This window comes from Thermobia domestica, chromosome 10 (assembly GCF_964235325.1).
Source record: "Thermobia domestica chromosome 10, izTheDome1.hap1.1, whole genome shotgun sequence".
In the NCBI taxonomy this organism is placed as follows: Eukaryota; Metazoa; Arthropoda; class Insecta; order Zygentoma; family Lepismatidae; genus Thermobia; species Thermobia domestica.
Window position 1 is genome coordinate 108,980,109 of NC_137463.1, and position 23,370 is coordinate 109,003,478.

The following is a 23,370-nucleotide window of genomic DNA, read 5'->3' on the forward strand; positions in this document are numbered from 1 at the left end:
AGATTCAGGTGAAATGTGGGATAATGGCGAAGTGTTTAGCTTTTGGTAGAGATAGTAAATGCAGACGGAATTGGCAATGGATAGCAAAAATTGAACACTGAAAAACGTGCCCTGCACTGGGAGCACATAATCATTAGGAATGAAATTAGACCAGGTAAGCGTGGTATAATTAGTAGCGAGAACAGGGGTGTGAGAGATACGTGCGCTAAAATTAAGCGGTATGTTAGAAAAATTGCGCTGATATGAAAACCGCCGGTCATGAGGAAGTTCAAGTAGGGTGTGGGTAAGAAGGGCAGCCGGCCCGTTACTTTTTCCAAAACAAACATCTTGTGACGTGATGGACTTTCCTAAAAAAAATAAAAACAAAAATACTTACTAAAAACAATTTTTGAATTTTTCACCATCATACATAACAAAATTCAATAATATAAAAAAGCACGGGCAAAAGGCAAAAGAGAAAAAAAATTGATCCATCCTTCGTTCCATACAGTTTGGGTCAAAACTTCAAGAAGCAGCCATGGAGCTTGGGACTTGTACCTTGTAAGTATCCTTTCTCTACTACAATATCCCTTTCCACTTAAAAAAAAAATCAGCAAAAACTCTGCCATCTGGCATATAACAAGTCATTTATCATTGTGGGTGTAAATCTCCTGAGTAGCACGCAACTTGTTACATGCCAGATGGCAGAGTTTTTGCTGAATTTTCTTTCCAAAGTGGAAAGGAATATTGTAGTAGAGAAAGGATACTTATAAGGTACAAGTCCCAAGCTCCATGGCTGCTTTTTGAAGTTTTAACCCAAACTGTATGAAACGAAGGATGGATTAATTTTTTTTCTCTTCTGCCTCTTGCCCGTGCTTTTTTTATATTATTGAATCTTGTGACGTATGATGGTGAAAAATCCAAAAATTGTTTTTAGTAAGTATTTTTGTTCTTATTTTTCTCTAGGAAAGTCCATCACGTCACAAGATGTTTGTTTTGGAAAAAGTAACGGGCCGAGAAGCTTATGAAAAGGTCACCTGGCTGTTGTTGTCTTCGATGAAAAAGTTTGTTTCCCTATTTACACAACCTTAACCATGTTGTCACTTTCTAATTACTGCGTACAAAAATGTACACTAAAATATAATTCCAATTTTTAAAAAAACCTTATGCATTTCCAGGTGCCGAGTATTATATAACAATTAATAGTTTTTATTGTGTTGGAACATATTTTTTATTTATGTATGCATTTCATATACAAAGAAATACTGTGTCAAGTAACAGGTTACATCTATTGTTACTTCTCTCCTTTTCACGGTGACACATACTCCTAACAGTGAAGCACACACTACTTACTATAAATATACATATAAGAACATATAAGATTATACACTAAATTCTATAGTATTCCTTTGTTACTTGTGTCATCTCTTAAGTCGATCATATTTTTAAGAAAATTGTGTTTGTAGTAAGACTATACTAAATAACAGTTTACTGCACACTCAATTTCATACATTAGTAATGGTAACTTGAGTAATGGTAGTTCATTTCTATACATTTGTAACACTAACTTGAGTAATACTAACACATTCCTACACATTTATAATGCCAACTTGAGTAATAGTAACTCATTTTCATACATTTGTAATGCTAACTTCAATAACAGTAACTCATTTTCATACGTTTGTAATGCTAACTTCAGTAACTCATCTTCATACGCTCGTAATGCTAACTTTAGTAACAGTAACTCATTTTCATACGTTTGTAATGCCAACTTGAGTAACAGTAACTCATTTTCATACATTCGTAATGCTAACTTCAGTAATAGTAATTTATTTTCATACGTTCGTAATGCTAACTTCAGTAACAGCAACTCATTTTCATACATTCGTTATGCTAACTTCAGTAATAATAACTCATTTTCATACATTCGTTATGCTAACTTCAGTAATAGTAACTCATTTTCATACATTCGTAATGCTAACTTGAATAATGATAACTCATTTTCATACATTCGTTATGCTAACTTCAGTAATAGTAACTCATTTTCATACATTCGTAATGCTAACTTGAATAATGATAACTCATTTTCATACATTCGTAATGTTAATCAATTTTCATACGTCCATAAGAGGTTTTACCCTGAAAATGAGATTACACTGCTTCTATGAGACACACAAACATTAATTTTTTGAATCTTACAAAGAATTAAAACAGGGCTACACACACACACACACACACACACACACACACACACACACACACACACACACACACACACACACACACACACATACACATACACACACACACACACAAACACAAGACATCCCTGTTTACGAATTTCCTTTCAGGGGTACACATCAGATTTACCATGGGTTTTGGATAAAGCATTTCCCTAAAATATATGAAGAAAGTGCTAAATATATTCATGACTAAAATTGTCACGAGTGGAGAAGACATTTTATACAGAATAGAAAGCTTACCTATGGTGGCTGCCAAAGAATTCGTATCGTGTGTGTTTCCTAGCCAGTAAATGAACCGCGAATGATAATTTGAAAATAATAAAATTTCATTTTATGTAACGAGTCAATAAGTCACTATTATTCTTCATTTGAATTTTCTTCCTCTTTGCCTATGGACAAGAATTTTCATCGATAAATTATAATAGGCCGATCTACATAATTTCTCTCCGTTTCTTTTCTCTTTCGTTTTCTACAGAATAGTTTTTTCTTGAATTTACATGGATTGTCCAAAGTTTCGTTTAGTGTGATGTTAATTAAGTGATTACTATAAGTCCCCCCTTCAGCATCAAGGTTATATGAGACATGAACTTCCATACTGCTGTTTGTTGATAAAAAGACAAGATTTGTGTCTATATCACGAATATAATGTCATGAAATTCATGATATTTGTACATATTGTTCATACCAACATGAGGATCATGCGTAAATTATATATATATATATATATATATATATATATATATATATATATATATATATATATATATATATATATATATATATATTATATATATATATATACATGTATGTATGTATGAAATACAACATTAAAGTGAATGGATGATGCGATTGATATATTAATTTATATATAATTAAATATGACATTATCTTAGCGGCATACTTGGTTAATGGTCGGTACAGTTAGAAATTAGTAGTTAAAGAAATAAAGCTGAAAATGTGGTGACCCAACGTAATTTAAAGTATATTTTGGCCAATCAACAATTTGACATAATTTATCTAATGGCTTCGACCTATGACTATCAATCGACATTTTACTTCTCTGATAGGGCCTACCTTTGCAATTGTATGGTTAGGAAATGCTCGGCAAAGCGGCGAATCACAACTAGATAAGGCCAACGTTGCTAGTTGGCGATTCTACCGTTTCTCAGTGTTGAGCGTACTGTGTTTGCTGTCCGGAGTACTAGGGCGACATCCTTTAACGGTTTGGGTCAACGGAATAAAAAAAAAGTGTTTTAGTTAGCAATAGTTCAAGTAGCAGTTATAATAGTTTACTGCATTAATCGCATTGCGTCGAAATCCGCAAGTTTTGCAAAGACGGTTACAGATTTTGAACTTTCGATTGATTACCATTCTGAAAGGTAACACAGTATAAGTAAGCATACATGAGGCAGAAAAATTTCGAACAGTTGATGTATTAGTGACTATTAAAACTAAACTCTCTGACATTAGAGCTGAGCTTGTAAATTCAAATTTCCGATAAGCTGCACAGAGAAAAATCCGTTCTCCGGACAGCGGTATATTGTACAAATATACGGTATCCTCTTGTTTACTATAGAAATTAGTACGGAGCATACGTTATCCGTATGCTACATAGGTACTGCCCTTAGATGTTACATCACGCCGTTGCAGGATGTCTGACATCTAACAGTTTTCCCTATATCGCATGCATATACTTATGTTACTTTCCTCAGCTGTATGTTATATACGTCCATTCGTATGTGAGATCCTGACCGCCTACATTGTTTCATACGGAAAGTACGTATAGATGGAACACTTATACAGAAAGTATTATAAAACATGCGTTTTCAGTTATACGTCTGCTGTACGTTAAGTCCAAAAACTACAGGAATTACGCATGTAACCTATCTTTTTAAGTACGCCACCTACATTTTTTTTCTCAGTGTGGGCCAACGCCTCACCGAAACACTGTTCATTATTGGCAATCGATCCATGACCCTAGACCACTCATAAGAGAGGGATTATGATGACCTTTCGGCTATAATGGACCATAACAAGACTTCAATAGTAAGCGCAAACTATGGTTAATGCATATAAGATTCCGTTTTAGTATAATTTTTCATTATTGCATAGTTATTAATATAACCAATAACCACTAGCAGACCGAAGCATTATGCTTTGATCAACGTATTACGTAATTCAAGTCTTTTAGTTACAGCTGAGAGATAACCTATGCCGTACACATGATATTAGTGGAAAAGTAAAGTAGTGGGGGTTATGCACTTAAAGAAAATATTTATTCCCGAAAACTTATTTGTTTCAATATTTTTAAAAGTATTATATATTCTATGAGACATTAAATGCTCTTGTCAATATTTAGAAATTAGTGATTTATTTATTTATAAAGTGCATGGATGTCATTTTGCGAACTAATGCAGTGTCTTTCCGGATGTACGAGACGGTAAATTTTTAAATGTTCTGAGTGTTATTGAGAAACGTATTTGTTTCATTACTTTAAAATAACCATATAAAATCACATAACGGATAACTAATAATGATATATTCTTATACTTGCTATTTATTTATTTGTTATAGAATGCAGTACTTTATAGTGTCTCATACGCAACGAAGAATTGAAACACTTTGTCAAGCAATATCGATAGGAAGTATGGATTACTGTGAACTCTCACTTTGATTGTGTCATAATGATAAGCTTGCTTAGTAGGCGTCATATTGTATACCATCGTTTATGGGTTTTTCAAACAAGTTAATTTTCTCGACTTTTTCGAAGACAATACTTTAGAATGATTTACACTCAATCATATCATTTTGTTTACTTCAATAAGATCTATTCATTGGCATTGTCTAATTTTTCGTTAATTGTTTTGCCCGTTAAACAACTAATGATATTGAGGAATAGCGTTACAAAATGTAGAGTTATAACAATTTCTTGGAATAATGTTATTTGAAAATATGTTAGTTTCACAGTAGTTTAATTTGTACTAACATTCTATTAAATATTCAGAAAACTGCATATTTCTGTCCAAATAGCATTTTGGATTTGATTTCTTTTTGGATATATTATTTTAGAAGGTTTGACAGTGCAAGACAAGCTTTAGAGAGGACTGTTTTCGTCAATTTTGTTTATTTCTCACTAGACTGCCAAGGCTTCTAGCTTGTAACGGAAATCAGCGAGAGCCTTTTTACAGTAACGCAGAAAAAGATTAGATGTTCAATTGTTCATGCAGTGCAATAGACAAGAAGCTATTGAGAAGATAATTTATTTCATTACATGTATTTTAAATCTATTAATATTTTATGTTCCTTTATTTATTTATTAGAGGAGCTAGTCGTTTATAACGTGACGTATACGCCGAAAGATTTAAACATTCTTTGTAAATCAAGACGGACAGCAAGTTTCGAAAACTGCACTATTGTGGACCCTCGTGGGAAAGGATACTATATAAAGGACGGAGTTAGTAGCTTTAACACTAAACAATTTGGTTCTAGTTTGGAAAATGGAGAATGTGGTATCACAATTGTGAATTACACAATGGAACACGTTGGACGTTGGAAGTGTGCTTTTCCTGTGGATTCCGGAGAGCTTGTCACTTACCCAATGGTAACAAAAGAACCTGAAGGTAAGTATTAAATTATAACACCATTTTGTTATTATTGTTGCCTTCAGGATATTATTTACTTTACATTTTTATACGGAGCTTCACAATACCCTAAAGTTAGTGAATATTGCACGGATAGAATAGTGAATTTGAGATTGCTAAAATCATCGAGACACGTCCATGTCATAAGACATGCGAATTGGGTGTATACAAATCCATACGAGAAGTCTTCGGGAATGAGACCATAGAGTAATTAAGTAATAATTACGAGGATAATAAAGCAGGATACTATGTAAATGGCTAACAAAAGCAATGAATGGTTTAGATTTGCACAGAATAGAATTCAAAGTCTAGAGTTAGTTTCTGAGGGAAGAACTTCAGAACTCCTTAGGTCTAGAGCATATTCAATTAATTTGTGTAAGGTTTAATATGGCGTATTTGTTATAGCGAGAAACAGTATTACGCAAACTGGGAATCAGTTTTCACTATAGAAGTAACTTCCATAATATTGTAGGTAATTGAAGTTCGTAATATTTTTTCTATAAGCTAGAATGTGTGGCAGAACTTTCAAGCATTAAACGCACCTCTTGCAGATAGCGCATGAATCTTTGTTGCACGTGATCCTGGGTTCGATTCCAAGTGGAAGAGTAGAAGAAATAATTTCACAATTATTCACTTTCATAAATCATTCGTTCCCTTGACCCTCAACCGTATAATTGTGAGACATTAAACTGAAAAAGAAAGAAAAGAAAAGAACTTTTCCTGAGAAAGAGTTCAGAAAAAAACACCAGAAATGTGGAATACAAGTTCAATATTTGTGTACGACTGTATTTGAAAAATATTGAAAAAAACATTAAGTCCGTGCTTGAGTGCTATCTGCAATGAAAAAGTTTTCAGAAAACTACAAATGTATATTTTTATTTGTGTCATTTCTATGTAAGGTTCAAATGAGCAAACCACAACTGTAACTGTCATTATTAAAATCGAAACAAACTAGATTTCGTGGCGTTACAATGCACAAAGATCTATGGCCAGCCAAATGATCTGATCTTTAATTGATTGATATATAATCTACACATCATCAGCAACTCTCTTGTTACAGTTGTTTCTGAGTTTCTCGATGTACGTAGTTCTTAAGTCTACGTAGTTAAGGAATTGCTAACGACGTGTCTACGGTGAAAATCTGTACCTTCACGGGGGAACGAAAATCTCTACTACTACTATTATTACTACTACTACTACTACCGTACTACTACTGCTACTACTACTACTACTACTAATAATAATAATAATAGTATATTTATCTCCAATATATTATAATCAATATGAAAACAAATTGATATATTTTAACTTAGTGTGAGTGAAACTTTAGGACGTTCTACTAGTTTATATTAAATACAACATTAATTACATTCTTTTGAAAATGGTGTTTTAGAAAATGCCTTTTTAAATCTAAATTTTGATATTAAAATAATTTTGATTTGAGGTAATTTATATACCTTAACATTCTGACACAAGTATTAATTTGCTCAGTTGATAATTTTCTTATAATTAATTATTATTGTTTCAATCATTGCTATTTGGCTGAAGATTGTGAAATACACTTCTTACTAACTCTATTTTATCCCATTTCAGTTTAAATTACTGGAGATACCATTAAGTGTTCACTTTGAACTGAATACATAAAAAAAGTAATTTAACTCTCCTTTTCTTTTTAGGTATATATCAACCGATTCAACTGAAGGCAGTTAACAGCCCGGTAGAATTTGTCGTTGGAGAAAACGTGAACATTGCGTGTCGAGTACTTTCTCGTATACAGTACTGTCGATTTTCCACTCCTAACGACCAGAAGTTCGATGTGATACAAGATGGAAGCAATCACACTATTAACGGAACTCAGTATACATACTTAGCCAGTGGAGAGGGATTGAACGCTGGGGAATGTGGTATTACAATCTTCAATGTATCAGAAAAAATTGCAGGAGAATGGAAATGTTCTGTTGGACTTACAACTCAAAGTGAAGAACTAACGGACATGATTACTGTACAAGGTAAAAAGCAAAGAAGTCTTTGAAGGTGATTTAAGATTATAATGATGGGACCATACCTAAGGATACATTTTCTCAATTTTACCTTGAAATCTGTTGTGAATTCAAGTCTTGACATCTATCGTGACATGAGAATGATAAATTGGGTGACCTTAGTTCTATTTTCGTTGAATTTCTCTTCTTAACAGGCCATTTACATGGATTGAAACTATACATAATATTTGCAGCGTATATGCAGATCATTATAATGTAACTTTTTTTCAAAATATGATATTTTGTTAAAAAATATATCTGCTATAAATACAATAGGGCGATCAGAGATTTCACGTAATTGTTAATTTAGAAGAAATTGATAACGTGAAGTTAAATTCAATCAATATTTTGAGCACAAACATATATCAGAAAGTCATTATTTCTCATGATACCCTCAACGATATAAGACTCGCAAGCAGAACCTAACTTTTCCTCTTACTATCAGAGGAATATATTAAAATATAGTATATAATTAAATAATATGAATAAAAGTTTGTAGCTACATAGTAAAGGACTTTCGGTATTCTGTAGAAATACCAAAAGTCCAGTTATCTTGGAAACGGGTTTTCTTGAGGAATTTGTATAGGGTATTTATGGGTTCTTCGGAGGATTATCACAGGCCTACTTTCGGAGACCCAATATGGTCTCGTGTAGGCACATCGCACTAAAATCCAATGCAACGTCACGATCCGTGGATATTTTGATTATCCTTAAAGTTTTTCAAAAGTAGTCTGAATGTATGAGGACAGATACGGAATCTATGGAACATCCAGAGGTCATGCCGTGCACATGTGGTGTTATGTGAATAATTAAATATAGAAAACAATATTTAGTCCTCACTATTTTCAGCCAAGGAGGCTCATTAACTTTCTGTGATTGAACTCCCTCGCGTATATATTGTTAGCGTACGGTGCAAGAGAACCGGGTTCGATAACCGGCGAGAGTTAATGTGGTTCTGATTCCACATTAAGGTGTAGGTATACGTCTCATTCAGCTTCGTTGCTGGATGGGACCCTGAAACTCCAAATCAACCAAATTTTCGTGATTGTTTTGAAGACAAATATATATATATATATATATATATATATATATATATATATATATATATATATATATATATATATATATTTATTTATTTATTTATTTATTTATTTAAAAATAAAATAAAATCTGTGACTGGAATAAGTATTACATATTAGTAACGTGCCTTTGCATATTCTCTTGTCCGTGTAGAGTTAATTTACATGCAAGAGTGCAGAAAACTTTGGATATAGAATTCACACAATCTAGGAATACTTAAATATTACCCAAGAGAAATTATACTCTATAGAATGTGTAGGGAATACATTTATAATCGGTTGGCAACACAGATTCTATTTCTGCTTACAGGGTATATATGACACTGCCTTCTGTAAACTTTCATTAAGTGTCAGAAAAAGATTTACTTAAAATTGAGGGAAAACAATTTGCTTCTAGCAGTGACTAATTAATATGCAAAAGATCAAAACTAGGCAAAGTTATCTTCAAATATCAAAATTATTTGCTTAATGTTGAACATCAGCATTCAATCATTTTGAGCTTAATCAGATTGAGAGGTTTGCCTTTTCGGAGAACGAACACGGAATCATAATAAGCTCCACAGCAAGGTAGGAAACGATACATTGTGGGAGAAGTATTTTATTGAAATATATCACAACAGGTGTTTCTTTTACAATCTACAGTATCTTTTAGTTTTACAAACTATGCATACTTTTATATCAATCTAGAGGAAAAAACATATAAGAGCAAGATTTGACATCAGTGAAGCCAATGTTTCTATCAGATATAACATGGAATATTGGATTCAACTCTACTTGCCACTTGGGACGCAAAACATTGATCCAATGTTGAGAAGTGACTAAACATAAATAGGAGGCCAGAGAGCATTGAGCGCATTACAGTGGTTCGGAATGTATCTTAAATTGTAGGTTTACATCTGATATAGGCTTGTACTAAAATGGATACAAAACTTCAACGAACAAACAAATTACAACTTAGGAATTTATGTCCATTCAATAAGATGAAATTACAGTTCACATAGCATAATTTGTAAAAATGTTTGAAGTCTTGCGGAAAAATATGTACAGAGTAAAACACTTTCTAAATATGTAACCCTGTACCACCAGATGTTTTTAAAAAGGGGCTACGCGAGAATATATTCTTCAAAACAAACACTCGCTCCAATGGTGTGAGTTACTCCATTTTTTTTGTGTACAGACCTCTAGTTTGTACTATCACAATCAAAATACTTACTATTTAAACATAAGTTTTCTTCACGATGATCTTGAAGTTTTGCTGGCGTCTACTATTAATCCAATGTTCTCGGGATTGCTGACAGAGTGAATGTTGCTGCTCTGAGCTCTGAAGATGTTACCGCTGTATGGTAACGAAAGCTCAGCCAGCAACATTCACTCTGGTAGCAATTCCGAGAACATTGGATTAATAATTTTCTTACCTATTGTATTTGACTGGACAACCTCGAGCTCGTCAATGATTTTTGATGTTACGTCTTTTCGTTTATACTTCGTGCTTGAGTTTTTCATTTGAGTGCTATGTATAATTTGCAACTAATATTTCCATACCTTCTCTTACCCAATCCATACTTGAATATCAGGAAAGGCACAACATATCTTTCTTCCCATCTGTTATAGAACGCGTTAACTTCCACATCAACAATTATACAAAGTGTTTTCGTTTCCCTTATTTGAAGAAAAAAATATATAGAAAATAGAATGTATTTTAGTATAGAAAAGTTGGATCAAATGGCTACATCTCATACGAAAATGACATGTCACTTGCTCCATACATGACCAAACTAGAGTTTGATCAAAAGTTTGATGTCATCATGGACGTTAAAATGGACTATAATGGTCTATAGTGGTTTTAAGGAAACGATTTCCATCTTTATTTTTGGCACGCTAACTTTGTAATTTAAAATCCTACGATATCGTATAAAACTTAATGCATTTTTGCCTAACTAAGGTCGAATACTTTTGCTTGCTTTTGATCATAAGGAAACATTACAATATACAAATCAAATTCAATTCAATAACAGAAAATATTATGTTAAATAATGAAAATAATTATTCAATAATGGGGATCTGTATCATTAATCATTGCACTCTATTTGAAAGTGACTGGAATAAACTAACATACTTAAAAGAACAAATAAAAATTAAGAACACAGTATGAAGGATGAAGTGGAATTTGATCAACGAAGCTTTACAAGAGTTACTTAAATTACACTAATAATATTTTGCTAATTAGAATCCTGTGTTTGAAAGTTTCCTTTGCATTACAGGCATTTATAATGTTGTAGCCGTTATTAATATACTGATTATACGATTCTGGAACACATTTTGTATTCCTATTGATTTTGTTTTCTTTTTCTTTTTTCAATAGAACTTCAATTAAAATCTAATGAACCAAATGTGAATACTGCCGATGGGAAGAAAGCTTCTGTAGAGTGTAATTTATCGACACGTAGGACAATAAAGCGTTGCCGATTAGAGAGACCCGACGGATTAGGATTGAATGTAGTCCCTGAAAGAAGCAACACTACTCACATATTTGATTTGAAGAAGGACGTCGGATATTGCAATTTAACTATTACAGCAGTCAACAACACAGACTTTGGAGTATGGAAATGTTCTATGCTACTTTCGGAAAACAACATCGAATTCTCTACTGATGTTCATGTTAGCAAAGGATCTCGAGGTGCAAGTAAGTTCAAGGCTATTCATTAAGGAAAGGAAAAGTGAACAAAATAAATGTATAAATGCAGAAGAATCTGACTCTCATTTTTTCATGAAAGTACAACAATGGACGCACACATACGCAATTGTAGAAACGTTGTTAACCCACCGAGAATTACTACTGCAAAAACTATTCGCTGAGGAAAACAATTCGTTTAATGTAAAAATTATTATCGTGTAACAGTTTCACCAATTATCCCCTTAGTTTCATGAGACGCTATGAATCTGATGAAATCAAATGAATAATTGACGAAACTGTTGCACGATAATAGTTTTTACATTAAATGTATAGTTTACATTAAACTGTATAATGTAGGTTAAATTCGTAATTAAAATTAAAATTTGTAATTGTTTACACTTAGCTCTTTTTCTATTAGTTTGTCCAACTGTTATTGTTACACAAATACTAGTGATCAAATGTAAATACTGTCCTTAATTTATATTATGTATTCGTGTTACTTAGTTACTAAATTGTATTGTATTCGACATGAACTAAGTATTTGGCGTGGTTTTTATAAAACTAATTACAACCTTATTTACATTTAATACGGCCCTTCTGTTAATAGTAAGCAGCAATGTACATCCGTATTCAGCATCATTATCATTATTCAGTTTTAAACAAACGAAGGCAGGTAAGCAGGCAGCAAACGTAGCAGGTAGGCAATTGTTAACTATTGGAAATTAGCATTACTCACGGACGAGGATGATTTTGTATAATGAATAATTTTTCTGTATAGTATCTTATCTACCAATAATCGATTTAAACCTTCAGATATTTTCTCCGGTTATTGGAGGTAATTTCTAAAAAAAATGGAATTGTTTCAGCTGATAACTGATATTACTAGCGGCAGGCGAATGCAAAATTATAGTAGTATGTTGCATGTAAAGAAAATAAAATCCACTTACGTACAAATATCTATAATACTGTACATGAGAATGTTTGTGAATGTTTTTATTATAGGCTACATAGCCAACAGAGAAAGACTATACCATATCCAAAGAGTCTTTACTTAATAACTTGCAGCACGGTGTCAATTGAATGAAATCATTGACATAATAATAATCGATAACACTATTAGTACATAAAATTTTCTTATATTCTGCATGGGAGACGCATAGGATTCCCTGTGGGCCTCATGTATTTCAGATTTCAAGTTAAGCTGTAGTACATATAGCTGCGATGCTTAATGAGACGCTACATTAAACAAAATATCAATCTTCTTATTTTGACTAATTCATTCCCAAGTTATTAAGGATACAACATGTATTCCCGAAAGAGATGTCTGGTAGCTCGGTTGTGTACTGATTGCGAACAATGATCGAATTTAAGGTGTTCGTCAGGGAATAAGGGATGTAATATGGAAGAAAATATGAAAGGAAGATAGGGGGAAAGTAAGTAGCTTATTTGAGTCACCGTGTTATTCGATCAATGCTCAGTTAAGTTTTCCACATACCGGGTTCGCAACACAGACTGATCATTAACTTGCGTCTAAGAACTGTGTTGCTATAGGAACAAAATTTTGGTATAGTTCTACGCTTTTTAAGAGTTTTGAAAATCGTAAAAAAGAAAAGAAAAATATGGGAATCCACCTCTATGTCTTCTGTTGAGTATCCAGAACAAAATGATGTAAAAAGTAATCATTGCATTTTCATTCAACTATGTTAATCCACTAAATATCACGTAAGTTGAACAAAAATTGTAAGTCTATAATTTATTAAATCTAAGACAATAGTTGTTATTGTTATAGCCAAAGATAAAATACTAATTATGAAAGAATCAGTGTTAACAGACTGACTTATTTGAATATTTATCGGAATAGTTATCAGCTAGATATTCAGTGAAGATCTATTACAGTTCTAATAATTGTACTACCCAGTATACTTGAATACGGATTTCGGTTTGAGTCGCAATAATGAGAAGCATATGAAACGAGATGACTTAAAAGTTATTTGAATATAATATTTTACATGAGGAACTTTTAATAAGATACCTACAGATTAATGCTACTTTTGTATTGTACTTCAATTTGTTTTCTGATTCCGACTGCGATAATGGCTAGCAACGATAATAATCTCTGGGTAGGTTGTAAATAAAAGTACAGACTACACATAAAACAAATAAGGGGATATAATATCGAAATATCGATGGTTCGTTTAATTACAGCTATCTACTTGAGAATTATCTTGTATAGACTCTGGAGATGATTTGGAAAATGGGTTTTAAGAAAAGTTATTGATAATTCTTACGGTGTAGAAATCTTCATATTTAAGGATTGTTTACATTTCATGGATTATTTTGATCTCAGAAATTAAACTTACTTCACCATGAGGTCAATTGCCGAGAATGGTAATCTCAGAGCTCTGTAATTTCTATATATTTCAAAATCATTGCTGAATTAGTAAAATTCTTTAACAATTTGTGATTAACATCTTGCCCTTATAATCACAAGTGTCAAAATCGATTCTTCGATTTATGGGTCGGATGTTTTATTATTAATCGGTATAATGAATATTAGTGGACATAGTATTAAAATGACTCTTCAACAGTTCAGAGTTGATCAATGTTAGATTATGGGGAGAAATAAATGCAAAACTTTAGCTAATATTATTGGGAAATTGGCGAATAGTTTTGTTTCTTCTTGAAAATGATAATTTGAAATAAATAATGTAGTTAGCAGTAATGTAAAACTGTGAACAGTTACCAAAGGAAGATCATATTACATTAGGTTTATCTCATTAGGTTTCTCATATTCCTGACACAAAAAGTTTCGATTGACTTTGCTGTTACTTGTCCTAATACACGTATTTTATCTGTATCGTTAATGAGCTATTCCGTTCTCACTGTCTAATTACCATTTCGACGTTTCTTGTAAAAATGTATTATATTTGTTATCTGATGACATTTTCTTTTTCTTCTTTCAGATTCAATTGGTTTTGGTATAATAGCTATACTCTCAATTTTTGCCACTTTCTTACAGTAAACATGTAGTCTGAACGTTTGGATTACATATTTACACTAACTGTGGACACTAAATCCACCTATGACAAAGAAAAGAGGAGTAATTTTAAATTTTGTGCAACCTGGTAGCACGTATCGACTGCAGCAAGCTTGTGTATATTATTTCAGGATTTTGGAATATCAAAGAAGATACTTTTTCTGCAACAAAGTACTTTGGTTTTCTTCTGAAATCGCTGGAAGTAAAACCAGGATGCAAATGAGTCTCTTTATCTACATTAATATCTTTTGTAGTGTTTTTTGAAGTAGTTATGCTACTAGTTAAGAATAAATGTGTTTACATGTCGCAAATTAAGTGTTGTGGTCATAATATTGCTGTTAGTACAAGTTTATATCATTTGATCCGTATTCATTTTGATTAAAGTTGTTTTCGATCATAATACATACTAAATTATTTTTATTAATTGTACAATACCCTTGAATATTATTTTTTTATAACAATATGTAAATCTAAGATTTTGAGTACCTTTGTTTCCTTATTTGTACGCCTTACAAGATATTTTTTCAAGTTTTGTTTCATTAAAAATAATAAGTTATTTTATGTACATTTGTTAGTATGGATTTAATAAACATATTTACCCTAGTCATCGTCAAATTATTATTTACTACATACATCTGGACAAGGTACTTTTAGCAGCGACATCTCTAAATAAATTTAATTTTTGTATTTTTGAAACTTTGAGTTATATTGAATTTTCCCTTTTCTCCAGAAAAAAATATTGACTTTTCCCTACATAAAAGTAGAAATTCTGTTTTACATTTTTAACTCTCCTTGAAGTACAGTCACTGAATTTGAAATACAAAAGTCTGACCTCAATCTACACCAGACAACATATATTTTTAAAAATCCTTATTTGTTCCTTATATATTCCTTATATATTCCTAATCCTTATTCCTTATTTAGGAATATTTTAAACATCAAATATGGTTGCTATTGTCCTTTCCAGGTTAGAAGTCAAAACATGTAGAAACACTTCAGAATACTTGTAAAAGACCATAGTTTGCTATAAAAATATGTGCAAATATCTTCGGTGTTCTTACTTAAATTATCTGAAAATACTGAAACAAAATAGAAAACAATATTGTAATAAAATACCAACTGAAGGAAGCCTTGCAACGTATAGAAAGGGATGAATTTTTGGTAGTATGCTTGCTTCATTTATCAATTATTAGATCATTCTCTCATCTGCACGTTCCTCGTCTGCCATCTCAAATGTAGAACTCGCGGATGGTTTGTGGAAGTCTGAAAAGAGGAGGATGAAGAAAATCGAGATAAATGTGCACACATCCCAACCTGCTTGTGTGTGTCTAGTGTGTTTCTTTGTCGCGTTTAGTACAGAAAGGAAAATATTTCAAAAAATAATAGTTATGTACTATTTTTCTTCAATGTCGTTTGTTTTTGTTGGTGAGGACTTTCTCTTTTTTATTTTCGCTTGCGTATAACTTTTGGCGTCATTTGTTTTTGCCGACTGTCTTTTGGTGCAGGTCCTATTCCCTTTGACCATATGCTAAGCTAATCCTATTGTGAGGGCTTACCTACCGAACTCTTTGGTAGCAGAGCTAGTTCTCGTTAAGTCTATGGCGTGGTGTTGAAATGATTGAACAGAACTTTCATTTTACAATCTTTCATGTAAGGACTGTTATATTGATAAACATTCATTAATTTAGTGTCTTGGCTCAACTGCTATTAAAGAGACTGGTGATCAATCTGATTTTGAGAATGTGTTAAATACAACTATTGTGATTTCTGTAGTTCGATACCTAGTAATTAAATCGACGAGCTATATTAAGGGCTTGTCATTTTTCGGATTTCAATAAGTTGTGATACGCACAACCGAACAGGTTAGGGATATACGAAAATAGAAAAATGATAGTTAATTCGTGAAAACTATGAATAAAAAACAGAGAGAAGTTAATAAAATTGGGAACCATTGGACCACTCCGCGTTTCAATAGAATCTGACCGTTTACTGATTATCAGTGAGGGAATGATTTCAAGTTACTCCTAAATGCCACCGAAGAGATCAAACCAGAAATAGCTAATCAACATGTAGTTTAAGAAGCTTGGATCGAAAGTAAGAATCCAATTAAACTAGCTCCAATCCAGTCTCTAATTCTTACTTCAGTCTATCTACGCTTAGACAATTCATAGAAGTTGAATATTATTGACTTATAAATGGATCCCTTCTATTCACCAAGACTTTTCCCTCTTCTAAGTACCTACATGTCGGACAAACTGGGAAGTTTTGTAATGCGCAGTGAGCGAGTTATGACCAGGAAATCCTATCTAACCGAAAAAAGACCAATACGAAGACAGAAATAGCAATAGAAATTAGAAACTGAATCCAGTTAGCTAAGGGCAAAAGTGAATGGAGAGCTTTTGTGAATGCGGTATTAAATTTCCACGTTCTCAACACGCCACCGAAGACAATTCTGCTCCCCTGGTCCTTCACAGCATTGTTTTCAACTTCATAAATATTTTGAACATCGCTTATATATATATATATATATATATATATATATATATATATATATATATATATATATATATATATATATATATATATATATTAGGGTGTATCGAAAAAACTTTTTTTCGAAATCCGGTTACGGCTAGTGCGGATTTTTGGCCAAATCGCATCAATAAAACGTATAAAAAGTCTCAACTCGATCAGACAACTCCTTCTGCTGCCGAGTAGAGCCCAAATATTAGAAAAATCAACAAAAAATTCACTTGTCAATTGATTTTCCAAAAAAATATTTTTTAAATATTTCCTATATTTTTCGGTCTTTTAAATTATTGAAATAGCATTGGAAAGGAGAAATAAATACATAAAACAAATTTATTACGGTTATTTCTGTACACCAGAAGATAAAAACCTAGTTAATTATTCGTGAAAATGCACTGATTTTCTGGCCTATCGTACAATTAAATTTTAATATAAAATTCTTGAAGTCTCTTGAATAACGAAGAAAACACTTTAGTGCTAAATTCTAAGAGCAGTAATAGTATAAATAATTTGCTCCCAATGCTGTATGCATCTGCTTATCACACTAGATCACCTGCCGCCCACCTCTCCCCTAACGCCTCTTCTCTTGTACTTGCCCAGCTGAAAGGAAATGTCTTATCAGTCGTCAGTAGAAACCAGCTGTGTCGAACGTGATTTTCGCTGCTTGAGTTATTTATTAGTGCTGTAGGAAATTTTAACTAAATAATTTGTTTTCGTGTGACGTGTAGTATGTAGAAGTGAGAACAGTGTTTCAGTTGTGTTAAGTACTTTTTATTAGGAAGAGAGTGACAGATACGCTGACATTACGGCATCGACAAGTTTGTTACGGTCTGACGTTAGTAATAGCATTATTCGGACACCCAAGGAATTGGGTAGAACACAGCTACCAACCGTTGAAATGTATTGAGACAATACCTATGGGAGCGAGAAAAAAAATTAGAATTTCGGGATCCCGGAAAGAGCCTTCAACAAAGGATTTATCTTCTATCGTCGCCAGGAAGATTGTAGAAAATTGAGATTACGCCTCAATCTTGTGGTATTTTGATCTAGAAGAAAAGGCACCTCTAGCACTGGCATTTTTCTTCCTTTTTCGCAGTTGCAGGCAAGAGGATCGGAACACTTACAAAAGGCTATATCAAATGAAATATTTTTGGCAGACTGTTGAAAATCAGCAATTCGTTTCGCAGAAGTTTGGAAACCGGACTTTCCTGAGTTTTACAAGTCACGGACAATATTATGGTACTTCAATATCATTGCAACAATCCTTCTGACACTGAAAATTGCTTCTCCGCTGATTGAGGCGTAATCTCAATTTTCTACAATCTTCCTGGGAACGATAGAAGATAAATCCTTTGTTGGAGGCTCTTTCCCATAGGTATTGTCTCAATACATTTCAACGGTTGGTAGCTGTGTTCTACCCAGTTCCTTGGGTGTCCCAATAATGCTATTCCTGACGTCAGACCGTAACAAACTTGTCGATGGCATAACGTCAGCGTATCTGTCACTCTCTTCCTAATAAAAAGTACTTAACACAACTGAAACACTGTTTTCACTTCTACATACTGCACTTCACAGGAAAACAAATTATTTAGTTAAAATTTCCTACAGCACTAATAAATAACTCAAGCAGCGAAAATCACGTTCGACACAGCTGGTTGATTACTGGCGACTGATAAGACAGATCCTTTCAGCTGGGCAAGTACAAGAGAAGAGGCGTTCGGGGAGAGGTGGGCGGCAGGTGATCTAGTGTGATAAGCTGATGCATACGGTATTGGGAGCAAATTATTTAAACTATTACTGCTCTTAGAATTTAGCACTAAAGTGTTTTCTTCGTTATTCAAGAGACTTCAAGAATTTTATATTAAAATTTAATTGTACGATAGGCCAGAAAACCAGTGCATTTTTACGAATAATTAACTAGGTTTTTATCTTCTGGTGTACAGAAATAACCGTAATAAATTTGTTTTATGTATTTATTTCTCCTTTCCAATGCTATTTCAATAATTTAAAAGACCGAAAAATATAGGAAATATCTAAAAAATATTTTTTGGAAAATCAGTTGAAAAGTGAATCTTTTGTTGATTTTTCTAATATTTGGGCTCTACTCGGCAGCAGAAGGAGTTGTCTGATCGAGTTGAGATTTTTTATACGTTTTATTGATGCGATTTGGCCAAAAATCCGCACTAGCCGTAACCGGATTTCGAAAAAAAGTTTTTTTCGATACACCCTAATATATATATATATATATATATATATATATATATATATATATATATATATATATATATATATGGGAACGGTCTTACCCGTCCCCCCCCCCCAATGTTGAAGACAGATTTGCGCCGATGATGTTTAGTAATACAGCTAACAACGTACAGAAAGAAAACTGCAATTTTTATGAGTTTTCTGTGAAGAACTCTATAATAAGCATACAGATAAGAAAGAAAAAAAAAACATTTGGAATATATAGTTAAGCAGAAAATCAACTACACACGAAATTCTGACCATATTACAAATTGAAAAAGTTCCCGTACACCTTAAGAAATACACGTAAATTAGGGCACCATGTTGAGTTTCGACCGCAGTTAGTGATCAGTTGGTCCTTCTTTGGCCTTAAATATTTTTCGCATTCATTTCTGCATTGCAGTGACCAATGTTGATGTAGTTGCAGGGGGGTGTTCCTACATTCTTCACGTAATGCATTTTTCAACTGAACCCTGTTTCTAATATTGTGTTTCGTAATGCGTCTCCCTAATTCATCCCACAGATGCTCAATGGGATTACAGTCAGGAGATTGTGGAGGAGTATGAAGTTGTTTTGGCACATTACACCACAACCACTCTTTCACTTTTCGTGCAGTACGTTTATTGTCGTTATCTTGATAGAATATATAAAAGAGGCTCCCATATTCAGTTTCTTTGTACTGATGTGGAGATTCTCTTTCAGAATGTTCAGCTAAACATGTTGGTCCATTGTACCTTCTACAAAATGCAAATTTCCTACTCCAACTGCACTCATACACTCCGAAATGAGCACACCACTATCTCCATGCTTTACAGTAGAACACAGGTGCTTTGGTTCCACGTGCATATTTGGTTTTCTCCAGACAATAACGCTTCCGGCGGATCCATGAATGTTGAACTTGCTCTCATCTCTAAATGAAACAGAGTTCCAGAAGGTAATTGACTTGTTCACATGAAATTTTGCGAACTCTTCTTGCCAGAAAGAAACCCTACACATTTCTTGCAGTTTGCTTTACTAATATATGGTTTCTTTCTGGCTACTCGACCGTTGTAGAACGCTCTTCTGAGGACAGTACGAACTGTTTCAGGAACCACTTGTACACTATAGCCAGTTTCAATAAATAATAGGGAGTTTTGGAGCATTTGTTTTGAGTTCATTTTCGAAAGTTCTTAAAATAACACGTTTATGCTTATCCTTCAGCCTTGTTGGACGGCCACTGCACGGTCGATCTTTGCAAACATTTGTCACAATATACCTATTTAGAAAATATTGCACTGTAAAATGTGGTTTCTGTACTCTCTCTGCCATATTTCCAAGAGACTTAACTTCATGTCTTAATTTTACTATTAGTTCACGTATTGGAATTTGCACTTCCATTTTGGCATGTCGTTTTCCTGCATCTGTAGGTCTCTCCCTTGCCCAAATGTAACTGCAGTACTACCTTATCACTAGTGGAGCACGTTTCTGTCATCTGTAACCACTGCAAATGCTATTTAGTGTGTGTTTTGCTTCCTTCGTTTGTATATTTCTGCCGTGTACAGAAACTTTTTTGACCTCAATTTTCAGCAACTTAACTTAAATCGTCAGTTATACTATTGGTATATTCAATACTATCACTATAATGCGTATATATATTACAAGCAGGCACGAACAAATTCAGGCAATGTAATTGCGTTATATTATTTATTTATTTTAAGATATTATAACATTTTGAATTACTAATCTCTTGTGTACGGAAACTTATTTGATCCACTTTAAGTAGTTTCAGCAGTCAACATAAGGAATTGAAGCAATTGAATTTTAAGGGGAAAAAAGAAGGAATGTAACAAAACTACATTTTCGAGAAAACGGCGTTTTAATATTGAAAACCGCGTAAAAAGAATAGGGTTAGTTAATTTTCCCCCCCTTTTTATATGCACATATCTACATCTACGCATGCATAGCATATACAGTCAAATAGTACTGAGAGTCAGCAACAGATAGGACAAAGAACCCGATAAAGCACATACATGGACATTCCTTCTCTTTTCCCCTTACCCTTCAATTGGTCTCTCATCGTCAATCGGGAGTTACATGTTAGCAGAAAACCAATTTTCAGCCTACACAGCCTTCTATTTTTATCTTACTACACAGTCTACTGGTGTCACAGGCCCAGTGATGGCCGCGCTGCTAGAGTCATAGCCTTCAACGTATTGGACATCCTTGATTCTCGATTTGCAAGTAGTATGGTGATATCAATTTTCCCTCACTCAATCACTATCTTTTCGTTGTATATTCCTTGTTCTTAAGCCCTTATGACAGCCGATCATATCATTGACTTGGTCAGTTTGCAATCACTTTAGCCTCCCATGTTGATTATAGGAAATCTAAATATTTACCACCATCTATGGGTCTTTATCTGAAGAGGCAATTGTTAACCGTGAGGTAACGCAAATCTCTCGAAAAAGTGGAACACACTTCCTTAATGACGGTAGCCCTACTCATTTTTCAATTGGCTTGGATACCCACTCGTGTAGTGTATTGATCTCATTCTGTGCAGTCTGTCCTATGCGGATTCCATGATATGGGGAAAGCACTTACAAGCTATGTGGCTGTGATAATTTTCTTTCGATCAGTGAATCTGTCGATTACTAATGTATCTGAACTGGAATAATACAATAAGTATTATGGTAGTTGCTTAAAAGTTTGGAAGCTTTGTTCCTACTGATGATTTCCATGTGCTATTCTAGTACTATTCGAGCAGAGAGTTATCGTCGCAGCCTGTGATTCCATTCAGAATCCCGTTGAGCATCGAGTCTACATGGAACGTGGACCTACAGCTTAACATGGGATCCAAAGATCATGAGCTCCCTTGGACTCGAACCGCAGCCTGTCTGTCGATGGAGTACGCTGGCCATGCAACCAGAAAGAAATTCTCTTTGGCGTCGGGTTCGCTCCACAATTTGGGGTCGTTCAAATACTAATGTGCCTGGTCTATCAGTAACAGGAGACTAACCCTCTCAGAGTCAATCGACATTTAGGGCAGGTACTTTCTTTCTATCTCTGATTCTCCACACTATTCTGACGAGTTTAATCACTTTTTGTACTTGTATCCAGTGGAAGTCTTTAAATGTCCATAGCGCTAATAATTTTATTTTTATAGAACTAAACTATACTGTAGATGAGTCGTTTAATAGTCCCAGGATCTCATTATCCGTTTAATAGTCCCAGGTTCATGTATCTCAGGCACCACCATTTTGAGCAAGTTCTTCTCTTTGAGCTGGTTACCATTGTTTCAGAAGTGCCGCCAGCAAGATCATTGAACGTCCGCAAAGTAGTTCGATCACCTATAAGATAGTTACCAACTATCGAACGAGAAACATGCCAAATCACTAAGCGTATATCTACAACATTCGAAAAGTTGTGTTTAATAATAATAATAATAATAATAATAATAATAATAATAATAATAATAATAATAATAATAATAATAATAATAATAATAATAATAATAATGCAGGACAGTCTCGGGACCAAGCTGAATGTTCGCCTTGCAGTTGACAAAAGAAATTGCTCACTGTACAGAGTTCCGCACCATGACTACGCTGGCCATAACTCACACAAAGACCAGCACTCGCATTACAAGACGTGCTGGTGTGCCCGAAGAGTTGACATTTGAAACAGCACAGGAGATTGGGAATATAGGGACACATTAACTCGATAATATCCAGTCTTCATTTACTCCGGAAGTGTAGGCAAACTGAACGTAAGAATACGTGATTGAGTAGCAACGAGTTGACCTGACATCATACTTCTGATGCAAGCTACCTCTATAATATGTTGATCAGCCAGCTCCGATTTAATCTCGTCATGGTTGGCATTTCGGAGGTCTCAACATGATATTGCACCGCGAGAGACGTTTATTA

The 23,370-nt window shown here is 33.6% G+C and overlaps 1 protein-coding gene across 1 annotated transcript in view; it reads left to right on the forward strand.

Annotated features, from left to right (window-relative positions):
- The window catches only part of LOC145662649 (uncharacterized), a 31,823-nt gene extending 16,619 nt beyond the window's left edge, over nucleotides 1-15,204 (forward strand). The window contains exons 4-7 of the mRNA XM_081728433.1: nucleotides 5,543-5,842; nucleotides 7,540-7,872; nucleotides 11,344-11,664; nucleotides 14,619-15,204. Of these exons, the coding sequence (XP_081584559.1) occupies nucleotides 5,543-5,842; nucleotides 7,540-7,872; nucleotides 11,344-11,664; nucleotides 14,619-14,677 (1,013 nt within the window). The 3' untranslated portion in view covers nucleotides 14,678-15,204. The remainder of the gene's footprint in view (nucleotides 1-5,542; nucleotides 5,843-7,539; nucleotides 7,873-11,343; nucleotides 11,665-14,618) is intronic.
- The last annotated feature ends 8,166 nt before the right edge of the window (nucleotides 15,205-23,370 follow it).